General features: G+C 43.6%; 1 protein-coding gene across 1 annotated transcript in view; it reads left to right on the forward strand.

Moving 5' to 3' along the window:
* Positions 1–4058: 4058 nt before the first annotated feature.
* The window catches only part of LOC124004992 (MAP7 domain-containing protein 1-like), a 73237-nt gene continuing 59982 nt past the window's right edge, over positions 4059–17313 (forward strand). Inside the window, exon 1 of the mRNA XM_046313805.1 lies at positions 4059–4457. Within this exon, the coding sequence (XP_046169761.1) occupies positions 4391–4457 (67 nt within the window). The 5' untranslated portion in view covers positions 4059–4390. The remainder of the gene's footprint in view (positions 4458–17313) is intronic.

Below are 17313 nucleotides of genomic sequence, written 5' to 3' on the forward strand. Positions count from 1 at the left end.
CAATTCCTGCTTGTGTCTGCCGAGCATGGCTCCTTGGATCTCGACGGCAGTGTTACGAGCGTCTGTAGTCGCTGGGTCCATTCTTTGGTCGGATCCTTCTGTTATGCAGGTGAATGAGGACCCAAAAGCAACTTGGCGAAAACAGAGTCTTTAATCCAGTTCAAGGAAATAGCAATACTCCTAGACAAATCGGAGCGGTAAATAAAGCATAAAAAAACAATTCCACTCGTAATCACGAGAACTGACTGGAGACTCGATAATAAACTGCAGGTTGCCTCGGGAAGGCACTTGACCGTAGCAGACTCAGACACCTGCTCACCACGCAGCATCTGAGGGAAACACGACACGACAGGGCGATACAAAGACACAGCACGGTGAACAATATACAAGGATCCGACAGGGCAGAAACGGAAAACAAGGGGAGAAATAGGGACTCTAATCAGGGGAAAAGATAGGGAACAGGTGTGGGAAGACTTTGCACACACACAAGTCCCCTGCTCACCAACACACACACACACACACACACACACACACACACACACACACACACACACACACACACACACACACACACACACACACACACACACACACACACACACACACACACACACACACACACACACACACGCTCCTTTCTAGTTGCAGTGACAGGTGGCTCTTGGGGGTTTGTGCTAAAACGACTGAACAGCTGCACAAAGGAGCCCTACTGGGTCTTTTTCTTTTGGGGTGGGGGGGGTCCCCTCTCAAGCGTGCCGATTACCCCCCATCACAGCCCCCTCCTTGGCAGATGCTCCTTGAAATCCACAGGCGGGGGATAGAGTGCTTCAGTTGGAATGAGTGGAGAGATCCATTATGGAGAACCTTGTACATTTGGTATCTTTTTCAGTGCACGATGAACTAATGAAATCAATAAATCTAAACACGTATTTCCACTCAAACACTGCAGTAAAAACTCTTATCTTGGGTGGAACTTGTTTAACAAGTCCTGATATAAATCAGATCCATCACAGCAAAACAAAAGGTCAGATTCACACACAAGAACACTGACTGGAGTTGTCTCTCTACAAAGAACGTTATATATCCTATCAATGTGTGAAAGATAACTTTATCATATAATTTGCCGAAATGTTCCATTATTTTACTCTAAGCATTTCGCTACACTCGCATTAACATCTGCTAACCATGTGTATGTGACAAATACAATTTGATTTGATTTGATTTATAAAGGAGAAACATGTTTCATGCCAATTATTGTGTGTTGGTATGCTAAACCATGTGCCAATAATTGTGCTGCTTTGCACCCTCTTCTCTTGTTTTCACTGCATGTGCCCTCACAGTCCAAATCCCCAGCAAATGTCTAATCCTTCAGACTGGAACGGTCAAAGGAATCAGCATCTTTTACACACTGTGATGAGAATCCTAATTAAAGTGAGTGTACATCCCACTCCTGAGTCAAAGGTCAAGAGATTTAGGTTGTGCATGTTGGTAACATAATTCCTAGGGACTAGGGTCAGTCTAGGCCTACCTGAGATGCACACATGAGAGTTTTGAACAAAACATGTGTTCAGAGAATATCATTCTCACATGGTGCAATGTCGCATTTTATATGGTCAGTTTCCATTGATGATGGCCTTGAACTTTTGGGGTCTTTCACAAACGTCTACAAACGTGTAGTTCCAGAGAGAGTGGTCACTGTGGTGTCTTGACCTTGTTTTGAAATTGTGCAGACTAAGACTAAGGCATTAATCATAGGGCAAAATCTTAGCCGGACTTTTGGCCATGCCAACATAAAGTAACAACTGAATTTAGACAGCAGTCTCATTTCAATTTCTGCCAGAGACAGGGTAGCAACTTTCCCTGGGGACAGGGACGAGGAAGGGGACACATTCTGAAATGGCATCTTTGTCCCCCCCCAGTTTTATAATTGGAATGTGATACCAAACGAGGCAATGGTGTGCTTCAGGCCCATGCGGACGCCTCTGAGCGGTCAGGTAGTCTGTTTGGAGTGTTTATTTGACTGGATTTAAAAAAATAATAATAATTATGTCCTCCCCACTTCTAAATCCAAAGTTGCACCCCTGGCGAGAGATGATAGTTATTGAACACTTCTGGAGAGTGAATTATACTTTAGGTTTCACTTTTTCATGGTCAATAGCAGGACAATAAGTGTGCCAAAATATACTGAACAGAAATATAAACTCAACATGGAACAATTGCAAAGATTTTACTGAGTTACAGTTCATAGAAGGAAATCTGTCAATTGAAATACATTCATTAGGCCCTAATCTATGGATTGCACATGACTGGGCATGGGCCCACCCACCACTGGGGAGACAGATCCAGCCAATCGGAATGAGTTTTTCCCCCACAAAAGGGCTTTATTACAGACAGAAATACTCCTCCTAGGCTATATTAGAGTGAACTATGTCAACAATCCATTACATTAATACAAATGTGGTCTGTATAAACAATGTAGCTGAATACAAAGTACAGTAGTATAAATATTAGAATGAGCGATGTCGCGAATACAGTTTATAAATACTCAGTGTTAAAACGAGAAGTGACCAGTGGTTCAATGTCTCTCTATATGACATGCACAGCCATCGCTGCTGTTCCGTGTGTGAGTATGAGGTGTGTGTGTGTGTGTGATAGTTTGTGTTTTTTTTTGTTAGGCCGTGTGCGTCATCTGATAGGCTAGTCTACCAGGTGATGCACTAATAAATAAAATAAAATTTAATAAAATTTATTTATATAGCCCTTCTTACATAAGCTGATATCGCAAAGTGCTGTACAGAAACCCAGCCTAAAACCCCAAACAGCAAGCGATGCAGGTGCAGAAGCACAGTGGCTAGGAAAAACTCCCTAGAAACCTAGGAAGAAACCTAGAGAGGAACCAGGCTATGAAGGGTGGCCAGTCCTCTTCTGGCTGTGCCGGGTGGAGATTATAACAGAACATGGACAAGATGTTCAAATGTCCATAAATGACCAGCAGGGTCAAATGATAATAATCACAGTAGTTGTCGAGGGTGCAGCAAGTCAGCACCTCAGGAGTAAATGTCAGTTGCCTTTTCATAGCCAATCATTAAGAGTATCTCTACCGAGTTGAAAACAGCAGGTCTGGGACAGGTAGCACGTCCGGTGAACAGGTCAGGGTTCCATAACCGCAGGCAGAACAGTTGAAACTGAAGCAGCAGCACGGCCAGGTGGACTGGGGACAGCAAGGAGTCATCAAGCCAGGTAGTCCTGAGGCATGGTCCTAAGGCTCAGGTCCTCCGAGAGAGAGAAAGAAAGAGAGAAAGAGACAATTAGAGAGAGCATACTTAAATTCACACAGGACACCGGATAAGACAGGAGAAGTACTCCAGATATAACAAACTGACCCTAGCTCCCCGACACATAAACTACTGCAGCATAAATACTGGAGCCTGAGAAAGGAGGGGTCAGGAGACACTGTGGCCCCATCCGATGATACCCCCGGACAGGGCCAAACAGGAAGGATATAACCCCATCCACTTTGCCAAAGCACAGCCCTCACACCACAAGAGGGATATCTTCAACCACCAACTTACGATCCTGAGACAAGGCCGAGTATAGCCCACAAAGATCTCTGCACGGCACAACCCAAGGGGGTTATAGTATAATAATTAGGCTACCATATGTGACCTCTAAAAATATATATTTAAAAACATGTGTTTTCAGTGTTGTTTGGGTGATAGCATCGTTGAAGCAGTGGTCAGGCATTCAACACATGAAAAGCATTGAAATCCTTTACACTGGAATGGACCAGAGGTTGTATTCTTTTATAGACGGCTGGCTCCATTTGAAATGAAAGGGGTATACATTTGTATCATATGTGAAGTATTTGATTAAACACGTTTAAACATGTACATATTCAAATATAAGTAATTACAACATAATAATACAAAACACATGTTATTCGTTGTGAATTAGATAATGCGGTATAAAGATTGAAAATAAACGTGCTCCATAACATATTCACACCCCTACTGGCTATGGAACAATCCGATCCGGAGGCCAGCATCCGACTGTCCGTATAATGAACCTACCGTCAGCTGTTGTGTGGGTTTACTTATTTCCCCTCTCTCCTCCCCCTCTATATCTTTCTGATCCTAAGCAATTTAGGAACGTTGATGGTATTGCAGCCCAAATAGTTTCCAACTAACCAGATTGTTATTCTGTGTGTGGCACCGTTTTTTTCCGAAAGAGTGCTGTCTACCCGGTGCGTCTCCAGCGTTTTCCATTTGGAAATAGGGGTAGTCTGTGCGCGCTGGTGAGCAACTAGAGTGACTCAACCAAGTTTCCCTTCTGTCTGAGGAATGAGTATACATACCGTCGGGAGAGGACGAGCCGAAAAGCGCATGATTGAATGAATAAAATGCAAAGCAAAGACCTCGACGCCGATTTGGTGGGAAATGCGTTGCCTGAAGCAATATGTAAGTTACCTATTCTTTTATTGAACCTCGTGGACATTTAACGCGCGTTGAAACGTTTGTTGTTCGACCTGTCAATGAATTTGAGGATTTTCTGGTGGCCTTTCTCACGTATCTCCCGACAAAACTTTTTTTTAATCGAATGATCATCATACCGGTTATTTGCACGGTCGCTGTGCGTGTGAATGCGACATTGTTTGAGATCAAACGACTTTAATTTCTTCTCATCTGTATAATTGTTAGGCTATGTGTGGCGTAGTCTAATAAGGGATATTTCCACGCTATAAACGTGTAACAACACATGTCGACGATCTGTCTAAATGTTGATTATTAGCCTTGTCAAAAGGAAGGAACTAGAGGAAGCAGAGCTTCCGTCCAAAAAGGCTCCACAATACAGCCTAGTCTACTTCCACAATACAGCCTAGTCTACTGCCACGATGTTAATTCTTCTCTAATCCGTATGACAACAACACATGATAATATACTGGGTTTAAATCATTGGATTTTCCTCAACAGGTTTCTCAACAAATGTATGACTAGTGTCTCTAACAAGCCTGACCCAAACACTGTCCATTCGATCACAACTAAATTAATAATAATTAATACAGCGTGCTTGATGAGGTAATCCCCCCCCATGTTTACATTATGAGGTCACCGGTCTGGCATCCGTTCCGTTTTCCCCTCAACCGGTTTATCACATGAGCACCCATCAACCAGATAATGAATGGCTTCTGTTCTGTTCCATTTGATCTTGACTAGCCCAGTTCTAATGCAGGGATTTATGGTTCATATATCTTTAACCCAGGTGCCTTCTGATCTGTAAATGAATACACATGAGTATTGTGATTTAGCCTACTGTGATCAGATGCCCTTTAATCAAAAGTGCATAGCCAAAGTGCAGGCAGGAGCCAACTTCATCATCTGGCCAGATTGATTTATTTACTCTTGAAGTGCTATGATTTTAAATGTGCAAATTACAATCTGTGACTGTGTTGTCGCGGAGAGCTAGTGTTCAAGGACAAAGTTATCCACTGGATATTATAAACAGTATTCTGTCAGTGGGCTTTTGCATAAGAGTGTTTAACAGTGACCGGTCAAAACGGATGTGGCAGGAGTATGAGTGCAGTTGTGCATTCTGGGTACACACACACACACACACACACACACACACACACACACACACACACACACACACACACACACACACACACACACACACACACACACACACACACACACACACACACACACACACACACACACACACACACACACACACCGTAACCCTGTATTTGTCAGATGAGAGATGATCAGAGTTGCATGGATTGTCGCATTGTTTCGGGATATGTCTCCTCGCCTCGATGGCTTTTCATGTGTCATCATAATGCATAAGGACTATACTATTATGAAGTGTAATTATGGGCGAGTGAAGGACTTTTAGACTGAAGACCAGAGCACAGCCATTGGGGCCATCCAGTTAAGAGAGTGTCAGTGGCTATTTTAATGTTCCACTTCACACAGCCAGATAAGCAGCTCTATTTGAATACATGAATATAGGTTTATTGTGAAATAGAGGACAATGCACTTTCTCTCTGAATCATACATACCTGACAATCACCAGGCCCTATTTTGTGTAATAGCCTGTTGGACAATTACCTCTGTGTGAGTAATAGCACTCCCAGTAAAGAATAAAGCGGCCGGGGGCGGATAGGTAAGATCCTCAAAACGAAAACTCCCCAGAAGGAAGATGGAATTACCCAGATTATCAGGCAATTCATGAGAGGAGGTAGTTGTGTCACAATGCAGGTGAGGTGATGTTCACTGGTTAGAACTAAGGTTGTCTAAGAGCTAGAACCATTGCATTGATCCATTACCCTGCTCTGCTAGTAGGACAAACACACACACCATGGACAACAGTGTCCAACCAAGAGCTCCCTTCCTACTTCCTGTGGGCTGCTGGATGGGTGGGTTGTTACTTGTTTTGGCTGAGATCCATAAGAATGGAGCTCCACCCTGTTGACCGTGGAAACCTTGACCAGACCTTGATGTATCTATCTAGCAGCTATGTCATTGATAGCCTGGTGCCATGTTACAGATTACAGATTTTTTTTATGTTGAATAAATGAATGTGCAAAATGACATTTTTAGAGCACACTATGGTCTTGCCAACCTCATATGGTCCTTGGATGACAATGACAATAGGAGTTGGCTACAGCACACACCAATCTGGTTATGTCATTGAAGGCCGTGTCCAGGAAACGTACCATCCCCATTATGTGCACTGTAGCCTACAGAATTCTTCTTCTATGATCTCCGCCCCTTGACAACGAGCAGAAGCTGTTTCTGAAGCTGTCTGGGCTGATTCACGAGGAACACGTTACACGAGCTAAAAATGTAACAAAGCGATGACTCAATGCTCGCTGCCCTCTCTGACTGACTGGTCCTGTAAAAGATCTTAGTCAATCTTCATCGTCGCATTCCTCAAGCATGAAGGGTGAGCTACTTGTCAAGCCCTAGCCGAACTCTGTTGTCGTGCGGGCACATTTATAGAAGGGATTTTCCCCAACTTCAGAACACTCAATCAATATTTTAATGTCATCGTCGTTTATATTGGTCTGGTTGGAGAATTTTGAATAGGTTATTGTGGCAGTCATTCATTCACACCTTGGAGGACAGACCACCTTTGTTGCTAACCAAAGCCAGATATGTTTTTCTGTGTCCTCCCTTCAGAAGAATCAGGGAGTTACCCATTCGTGTTGGCAGAGTGTGCCTCTGAAGTGCATTGTGTATGCTTGCTAACGCTACTACGTTCAACTACCAAGTTGCATAGAATACCGTTGATAGGATCCACTCACTGGTGTGAACTGTGAATCAGAGGCCCTTGCAGTGGGGCTGCTGTAGCAGTCTCTTTAGTCCGGCCCAGGCATTGTGGAATTCTGCCTCCGTCAGGACCATCAGGACATCTTCTAATCCTTATTTTCTTGTCCCAAATGACACCTTATTGACCTTAATGACACCTTATTTCCTATGTAGTGCACTGTAATGGCTCTGGTCAAAAGTAAGGTGCTATATAGGGAATATTTGGGATGCAGCCTAGATTTGCATTCAGGCACTTGCCCCTCTGAGCTCTCCTTTTCTCTGCACCGCCAGTCCGCCACTCGTTCCATGCCCTTGGAGTCGGCAACCATTTGGTGTTTCTCTCTAATCTGTTCTCTGTTGTTAGCCTGCAAATCCGAGGTGGGCTGACTGGAATCAAGAGCTTTCTTTATTTTTTGTGGCTAGCTATACCATTGCTAGTGCACTCTAACCATGACACACACACACACAAACGCATGCGAACGCACTCACGTACAAACACACACACAAACACACACACAAACACACGTACACACAACACACACACACACACACACACACACACACACACACACACACACACACACACACACACACACACACACACACACACACACACACACACACACACACACACACACACACACACACACACACACACACACACACACACACACACACACACACAGAGTATGCTCTACCCATCAGAGAGGGCTATAAAAATAACACTTGTCTGAAATGGTTACTGCAGACGTCACAGACAGTACAGGATATATATCATATAGAATTCAGGCCTTCTGAATAACTTGTCAGGTACCTGTGAGGAGCAAAGTAAGAAGCCATCTTGACGTGTGAACTCTGGAGGCAGGTCATGTGAATATCGATGTGTTTCGTTTTGGCATGTTCCGATATTTACTGTAAATGTCAAGTGTGTAACTGCACAGCTAATGGTAACTGCCTATAAACTAGTTGAGGGTCGGCCATAGTGTCACAGTTTAGGCCTACTTTAAATCTTAACAACGTGTGTAATATTGGGTCACGCACTTGCCGATGCACTGTAATGGTCAATAGATCTAACCAACAGATCAGTGAACATCAAGGTGAATAATGTTTGTTGTGCGTTTATTCCAAATGGCACTATACATGTAAGTTGCCTCATTAATCAATAGCAAATATTGCTGTGACTGTACTTGCATTGTTATGGAGATATTTGAGCCTAGCTGAGCGAGTGTGTCTTCTGCCTAAAGCTTTATAGCTTGTTCACTGAGTTCCATGTTGTAGCCTACTGTTACTAACCCTAGTTTGAACAAACACGCTCGTCATCCTGGAGGATGAAGAGTCTCAGCAGACTGGCAGGGAAACAAATCGTAGCGCCTGACAGGACTTTTTCTATTGTGCAACCCCGTCAGGGAGCCCAATTACCACCACCACTGTCAGGCTCTCAGGCCTGCAGTGAATAAGGATCACTCAGCTAGCTACGCAGGCACAGCTTCAGCTGCAGGAGCTGCTCTTACGTAATTAGGAGAATATGTGAATTGTAAAGCCAGTGTACCGTTTCCTGGAGAGAAAGCTGCATTAGTTTAAACATTTTTTTTTAAACCTTTATTTAACTAGGCAAGTCAGTTAAGAACAAATTCTTATTTTCAATGACGGCCTAGGAACAGTGGGTTAACTGCCTGTTCAGGGGCAGAACGACAGATTTGTACCTTGTCAGCTCGGGGGTTTGAACTTGCAACCTTCCGTCCAATGCTCTAACCACTAGGCTACCCTGCCGCCCCAGGGTTGCCTAGTGAGTATATTTGTGAATTAGTTAGAGATTGGTGGGCTAAGAGTCTCACGTTGACACACTTTCCAGTAGTGATGCACCGATACGACATTTTTGCCCGATACCGATATCCGATATTTTCCTTGCCCAAATAAACCCGATACAGATAACCAGTATTTAACATTTTTGACATGCCTGACATGCCTAGTCAAATAAAGGTTACACACACACACCACATGGACCAAAAAGTTATTTTGTTGGCATTTACGTATGTTCCCATTACCTGTAAAACATGATCAAACCTATTTCTTCCATTTACTTGCTGTGCTGTTTCATCGTTCAGTTATTTCATTCTCAACCAGGCTTTCTATGGAACGCCGTTTGCGTCTTTGCCTGTCAAGAAAGATACTCGTCAAATAGTCTTATAGTGTCAAATAAGCTTGTTGACCAATCAGGACCTGAATATGACTGCACATCACATAATAATTTAACGCGTTCATGCATTTTTTACATGGTTATTACACATTGATTACACTATCACTCGTATTTCATATGTCACAGCGATTCATCGATATGTATGATATGATGCTGGAAAAGTTGTCTTGCTCACCGACAGTGCTGGTCATTGTATTGGGGGCATTGCATTGGGGGCATACGTATTTCATCGTACAGCCTTACCTATGGATTGTGGATCAATGACATGGGGTATCAGTCTACTCAGTGACACCCAGAGAACATTATCATCGTAGCTCTTATTGCGGGACTCTGAAACAACTGTGAATTGAGTCATATTTATTGTCAACCCATGTGCATTGCACAATATTCCAGAGGAAAAACAATACTGCGTGGATGTTTTGGAGTCTGATTACTCTGAGGAGGATGTTGGGAAAAAATATATTGGGTATTGAGGAGACTGTCACCCCGCTTCATTGATCCCCAATCCTTGTGTAAAGCTGTACAGTGCAATATGAATGTCAATACTCACAATAGGCTGACTGGGGAGGTGATTTCACACAGTCACAGTCCCGCTTTATTTTGAAGGCAAACCGCAAATTCCACTATTGTGCCTAATACTTACTGTGGCTAGCTTCAAAACGCATAGCCCGGTCAGGCTGCTTATAACATTAACTTTGGGCAACAGGGTTAAGTAGCTGGCTAGCTATTTATTTTCATGAACTGAAGTTCAATTTCAATAGGAAACAACAAGTGGCTACCTAACTAATACTTACTCACAAGGATTCCAAAATCATTGCTAAGAGTAGTGAAAATGACTGCAGTTTCTACTGGTCATTGTTTTCAGGCTGGTTGTATTGGTGCTAGCTAGGTGCCAAGCTAAATCTAGCTAGCTACCCCAGAAGTTGCGGTCGATCAAAAAATGCTTTATTACCAATGCGGTATTGTCAACACATCGATCGTGGCCGGTGTTTGCTTGTTTGCAGTCTTTTTTTGTACAGCTTTGACAGTGCTACGGATAGTAGTGGTGGCGCTTGGCTTGGAGAACACACAACATTCTATAATAGAACTGTGTTATTTTGCGTTTCAAATTAAAAGCTTATTTAACGCTTCAAATAGGATTATTGTCAAATAGTGTTATTTGACGTGCATCTTTTTTGATACGCAAAGCCCCAAACAACGTTCCATAATATGTCGTGAAGCTAACAGCAGGGACGGTATTATGTGTTACTCCGATAGGGCAACATCTGAAAAATATTGCACTTGGTAAGGTTAGTGTGTACTGGTGCTCGACCAGTCGCGAAATCCAACATCACCCACAACCGTGAACTGTTGATTGTCAAGGGCAATGAATTCCATTATCCACACAGTTCCTATGGTGATGTAGAGGTGAATCCAGGCCCTGCAGTGCCTAGCTCCACTCCTATTCCCCAGGCGCTCTCTTTTGATGAATTCTGTAACCGTAATAGCCTTGGTTTCATGCATGTTAACATTAGAAGCCTCCTCCCTAAGTTTGTTCTATTCACTGCTTTAGCACACTTTGCCAACCCGGATGTTCTAGCTGTGTCTGAATCCTGGCTTAGGAAGACCACCAAAAATTCTGAAATTTTAATTCCAAATTACAACATTTTCAGACAAGATAGAACTGCCAAAGGGGGCGGTGTTGCAATCTACTGCAAAGATAGCCTGCAGAGTTCTGTCCTACTATCCAGGTCTTTACCCAAACAATTTGAACGTCTACTTTTAAAAATCCACCTCTCTAAAAACAAGTCTCTCACCGTTGCCGCCTGCTCTAGACCACCCTTTGCCCCCAGCTGTGCTCTGGACACCATATGTGAACTGATTGCCCCCCATCTATCTTCAGAGCTCGTGCTGCTAGGCGACCTAAACTGGAACATGCTTAACACCCCAGCCATCCTACAATCTAAACTTGATGCCCTCAATCTCACTCAAATTATCAATGAACCTACCAGGTACCCCCCCAAAGCCTTAAACACGGGCACCCTCATCGATATCATCCTAACCAACTTCCCCTCTAAATACACCTCTGCTGTCTTCAACCAAGATCTCAGCGATCACTGCCTCATTGCCTGCATCCGTAATGGGTCAGCGGTCAAACGACCTCCACTCATCACTGTAAAACGCTCCCTGAAACACTTCAGCGAGCAGGCCTTTCTAATCGACCTGGCCGGGGTATCCTGGAAGGATATTGATTTCATCCCGTCAGTAGAGGATGCCTGGATATTTTTTTTAAATGCCTTCCTAACCATCTTAAATAAACATGCCCCATTCAAGAAATTTAGAACCAGGAACAGATATAGCCCTTGGTTCTCCCCAGACCTGACTGCCCTTAACCAACACAAAAACATCCTATGGCGTTCTGCATTAGCATCGAACAGCCACCGTGATATGCAGATGTTCAGGGAAGCTAGAAACCGTTATACACAGGCAGTTAGAAAAGCCAAGGCTAGCTTTTTCAAGCAGAAATTTGCTTCCTGCAACACTAACTCAAAAAGTTCTGGGACACTGTAAAGTCCATGGAGAATAAGAACACCTCCTCCCAGCTGCCCACTGCACTGAAGATAGGAAACACTGTCACCACTGATAAATCCACCATAATTGAGAATTTCAATAAGCATTTTTCTACAGCTGGCCATGCTTTCCACCTGGCTACTCCTACCCCGGTCAACAGCACTGCACCCCCAACAGCAACTCGCCCAAGCCTTCCCCATTTCTCCTTCTCCCAAATCCATTCAGCTGATGTTCTGAAAGAGCTGAAAAATCTGGACCCCTACAAATCAGCCGGGCTAGACAATCTGGACCCTTTCTTTCTAAAATTATCTGCCAAAATTGTTGCCACCCCTATTACTAGCCTGTTCAACCTCTCTTTCGTGTCGTCTGAGATTCCCAAAGATTGGAAAGCAGCTGCGGTCATCCCCCTCTTCAAAGGGGGGGACACTCTTGACCCAAACTGCTACAGACCTATATCTATCCTACCATGCCTTTCTAAGGTCTTCGAAAGCCAAGTCAACAAACAGATTACCGACCATTTAGAATCTCACGATACCTTCTCTGCTATGCAATCTGGTTTCAGAGCTGGTCATGGGTGCACCTCAGCCACGCTCAAGGTCCTAAAAGATATCTTAACCGCCATCGATAAGAAACATTACTGTGCAGCCGTATTCATTGATCTGGCCAAGGCTTTCGACTCTGTCAACCACCACATCCTCATCGGCAGACTCTACAGCCTTGGTTTCTCAAATGATTGCCTCGCCTGGTTCACCAACTACTTCTCTGATAGAGTTCTGTGTGTCAAATCGGAGGGTCTGCTGTCCGGACCTCTGGCAGTCTCTATGGGGGTACCACAGGGTTCAATTACATTTACATTTAAGTCATTTAGCAGACGCTCTTATCCAGAGCGACTTTACAATTCTTGGACCGACTCTCTTCTCTGTATACATCAATGAGGTCGCTCTTGCTGCTGGTGAGTCCCTGATCCACCTCTACGCAGACGACACCATTCTGTATACTTCCGGCCCTTCTTTGGACACTGTGTTAACAACCCTCCAGGCAAGCTTCAATGCCATACAACTCTCATTCCGTGGCCTCCAATTGCTCTTAAATACAAGTAAAACTAAATGCATGCTCTTCAACCGATCGCTACCTGCACCACCCCGCCTGTCCAACATCACTACTCTGGATGGCTCTGACTTAGAATACGTGGACAACTACAAATACTTAGGTGTCTGGTTAGACTGTAAACTCTCCTTCCAGACCCATATCAAACATCTCCAATCCAAAGTTAAATCTAGAATTGGCTTCCTATTTCGCAACAAAGCATCCTTCACTCATGCTGCCAAACATACCCTTGTAAAACTGACCATCCTACCAATCCTCGACTTTGGCGATGTCATTTAGAAAATAGCCTCCAATACCCTACTCAACAAATTGGATGCAGTCTATCACAGTGCAATCCGTTTTGTCACCAAAGCCCCATATACTACCCACCATTGCGACCTGTACGCTCTCGTTGGCTGGCCCTCGCTTCATACTCGTCGCCAAACCCACTGGCTCCATGTCATCTACAAGACCCTGCTAGGTAAAGTCCCCCCTTATCTCAGCTCGCTGGTCACCATAGCATCTCCCACCTGTAGCACACGCTCCAGCAGGTATATCTCTCTCGTCACCCCCAAAACCAATTCTTTCTTTGGCCGCCTCTCCTTCCAGTTCTCTGCTGCCAATGACTGGAACGAACTACAAAAATCTCTGAAACTGGAAACACTTATCTCCCTCACTAGCTTTAAGCACCAACTGTCAGAGCATCTTACAGATTACTGCACCTGTACATAGCCCACCTATAATTTAGCCCAAACAACTACCTCTTTCCCAACTGTATTTAATTAATCTATTTATTTTGCTCCTTTGCACCCCATTATTTTTATTTCTACTTTGCACATTATTCCATTGCAAAACTACCATTCCAGTGTTTTACTTGCTATATTGTATTTACTTTGCCACCATGGCCTTTTTTGCCTTTACCTCCCTTCTCACCTAATTTGCTCACATTGTATATAGACTTGTTTATACTGTATTATTGACTGTATGTTTGTTTTACTCCATGTGTAACTCTGTGTCGTTGTATCTGTCGAACTGCTTTGCTTTATCTTGGCCAGGTCGCAATTGTAAATGAGAACTTGTTCTCAACTTGCCTACCTGGTTAAATAAAGGTGAACTAAAAATAAATAAATAAATAAAACAGCAGACATCGTAGGCTAGGTTAGGAATGCTGTGTTGCACGTGCAATCCAATTTTCAGTTTCACATGTAAGAAAACTCCAATGTTTGTAAACAAAGTAAATGTAAACAAACACTGTATAGTATAGCAAGGAAATACTTTTTAAATGCGAGAGCAAATTCATTGTAAATGGATGCAACATTTTGTATTTCAGTTTTCTTTTTAAATGTATGAGCAACTAAATAAAACGCCTCCCTCTTTCCTGCAATTTCACTTATCTTTGGTTATGTTACCCTGGCCTTTGCTTTTCCTGCCTTTTTTCTATAGTTGCAAGTTGTGGTACATTCCTTTCAGCAACATAGCACCCTGCATCCCACTGCTGGTTTCCTTCTGAAGCTAAACAGGGTTGGTTCTGGTCAGCCCTGGACCGGAGACCAGATGTAGCTGAAAGTGGTGAAAATGTGAAAAATATACATGTTGGGTAAATAAAATCCACAAAAATGTAAATTTGAAACTTCAAACATTTCTGAAAAACATTTTTTTTTCCCACCAGATTTAAAAAAATATATGTGTAAGGGTGATCACAAATGTAAACATTGCTGTCGTATAGAGATGTCGCCTAAGATTGGTCTTCTAGCCACATTTTAGGTGTCAGATTTGATATATGGGGTAATATTTGTGGGGATGTGATCATCTTATGGATCATCTTGAGCTTCTAACACTGTCATTGTTGGATCAACTTGTTTCGCATTACTTTCCTCAGAAAATACTTCATTTCAACTGGACATATGGATATTACCATACATTATTCCTGCATAGTTGTGAATGAGTTAGTGAGTGGATGAGACTATGTAGACCAGGGGTGGGCAAACTTTTTGGCTTGAGGGCCACATCAGGATTTTGAAATTCATCGGAGGGACGCATTTTTCAGGGGACCAATTGTTTGTTAAAATGAATTTGCTGGAGCCTCCTGAGTGGCGCAGCGGCCTAAGACATTAAAACATTTTTTAGTATTATTTTGTTATTATGTCCAGCGGGCCGGTTTGGAGTGCCGTACTTTGCCCCCCCCCCCTGATGTGGACTGTGCATCCTACTATAGCCTAGTTGTTGCAGTGTCCCTTCGCTTCATCAACTTCAAAGCTGGTCGAGTAAAGACATGTTTTTGCTGCTGTGTGTGTCGATGAGCTTCCGGCTAGCACAGAAATAATTCATCCTCTGAAGATTTCAATTTGCTCACAGGGTGAGATTTCAGAAAGGGGGCCCATTTTCAATCTCTTGATTTGAGGGAGGACGAGAGAGATGGCGAGCCAATAGAATGTCTTGTTCGTTATATAATCTCATTTATCATTTCACTCCTCTGTTTTATCATCTCATTTATTTATTACCGGTTACAGTGCAGAAGGAAGACCGTCCGGAAGGATGAACGCTCTATATCCAGTATAATCCAGTTAATTCCATATGAATGGTTCTTCTACCCAAGATTACGTTGCCAATCAAATGCCCTGTTTCCCAACATCTTAATCGGGTTAACTTTTTTGGGAAGAATTCAAAAGTATTTGCATGGTTAAAAGGATTAGGCAAATCCTAAATCCCCTATAGAATTTGGAAATAAAATCAGCAGAATAAGGAGAAGGCTTTACTTTGCGATCCTATTTAAGAGGTATGGCTCGTTGCTCGCATGCTGATGGAAAGGGATACCCTTCTAAGTTTGTAGTATAGGAACAGGAGTTTTCCAGACCACTCAACCTAACCAGGGAAACCTCTGGGCCCTAGTAATGCTGGTATGTTGTTGGTGCAGAAGAGAGGATGATTTAGAAGGATAGAGGGTTAGGAAGTAGTCCTCTCCCACATGTGCAAAAAGGCTCAGCAAAATGCACAGACAAGGTGGGTTTTGAATGAGGACGGGAGAGAAAAGAAGAAAAGAGAGGGAGAGGCCACAGAGTGACAGAAGTCATGCCATATTCGTAGTGTTTGGAGTCAGGTCTTTAAACAATAGGCACGTCTGTGTCGCCAGAGAGTCTAATGTTCTCCCAATGCTAACAATGTTTGGGTGGCATTTCTCTCTTTCTTCCAGTGCAGGGGCCTCCCTGTTTGTGTGTTCGTGCGTGCTAGCGGGCATGTGTGTGTGTGTGTGTGTGTGTGCTTTTGTGTATATTTTCAGCGTGGTGTTTCTCCCTCAGAGGAAGAGTTTCAATGAGGGAGGAGAAGAGGTAAAGAAGAGGTAAAGAGATGGGGGAGAAGAGGTAAAGAGATGGGGGAGAAGAGGTAAAGAGATGGGGGAGAAGAGGTAAAGAAATGGGGGAGAAGAGGTGAAGAGATGGGGGAGAAGAGGGGAGAAGAGGTAAAGAAATGGGGGAGAAGAGGTAAAGAGATGGGGGAGAAGAGGTAAAGAGATGGGGGAGAAGAGGTAAAGAGATGGGGGAGAAGAGGTAAAGAAATGGGGGAGAAGAGATGGGGGAGAAGAGGTAAAGAGATGGGGGAGAAGAGGTAAAGAAATGGAGGAGAAGAGGTAAAGAGATGGGGGAGAAGAGGTAAAGAGATGGGGGAGAAGAGGTAAAGAGATGGGGGAGAAGAGGTAAAGAGATGGGGAGAATAGGTAAAGAGATGGGGGAGAAGAGGTAAAGAGATGGGGGGGGAGAAAAGGTAAAGAGATGGGGGAGAAGAGGTAAAGAGATGGGGGAGAAGAGGTAAAGAGACGGGGAGAATAGGTAAAGAGACGGGGGAGAAGAGGTAAAGAGATGGGGAGAAAAGGTAAAGAGATGGGGGAGAAGAGGTAAAGAGATGGGGGAGAAGAGGTAAAGAGATGGGGGAGAAGAGGTAAAGAGATGGGGGAGAAGAGGTAAAGAGATGGGGGAGAAGAGGTAAAGAGATGGGGGAGAAGAGGTAAAGAGATGGGGGAGAAGAGGTAAAGAGATGGGGGAGAAGAGGTAAAGAGATGGGGGAGAAGAGGTAAAGAGATGGGGGAGAAGAGGTAAAGAGATGGGGGAGAAGAGGTAAAGAAATGGGGGAGAAGAGGTACAGAAATGGGGGAGAAGAGGTAAAGAGATGGGG

The sequence above is a fragment of the Oncorhynchus gorbuscha genome, linkage group LG19 (assembly GCF_021184085.1).
Source record: "Oncorhynchus gorbuscha isolate QuinsamMale2020 ecotype Even-year linkage group LG19, OgorEven_v1.0, whole genome shotgun sequence".
Classification (NCBI taxonomy): Eukaryota; Metazoa; Chordata; class Actinopteri; order Salmoniformes; family Salmonidae; genus Oncorhynchus; species Oncorhynchus gorbuscha.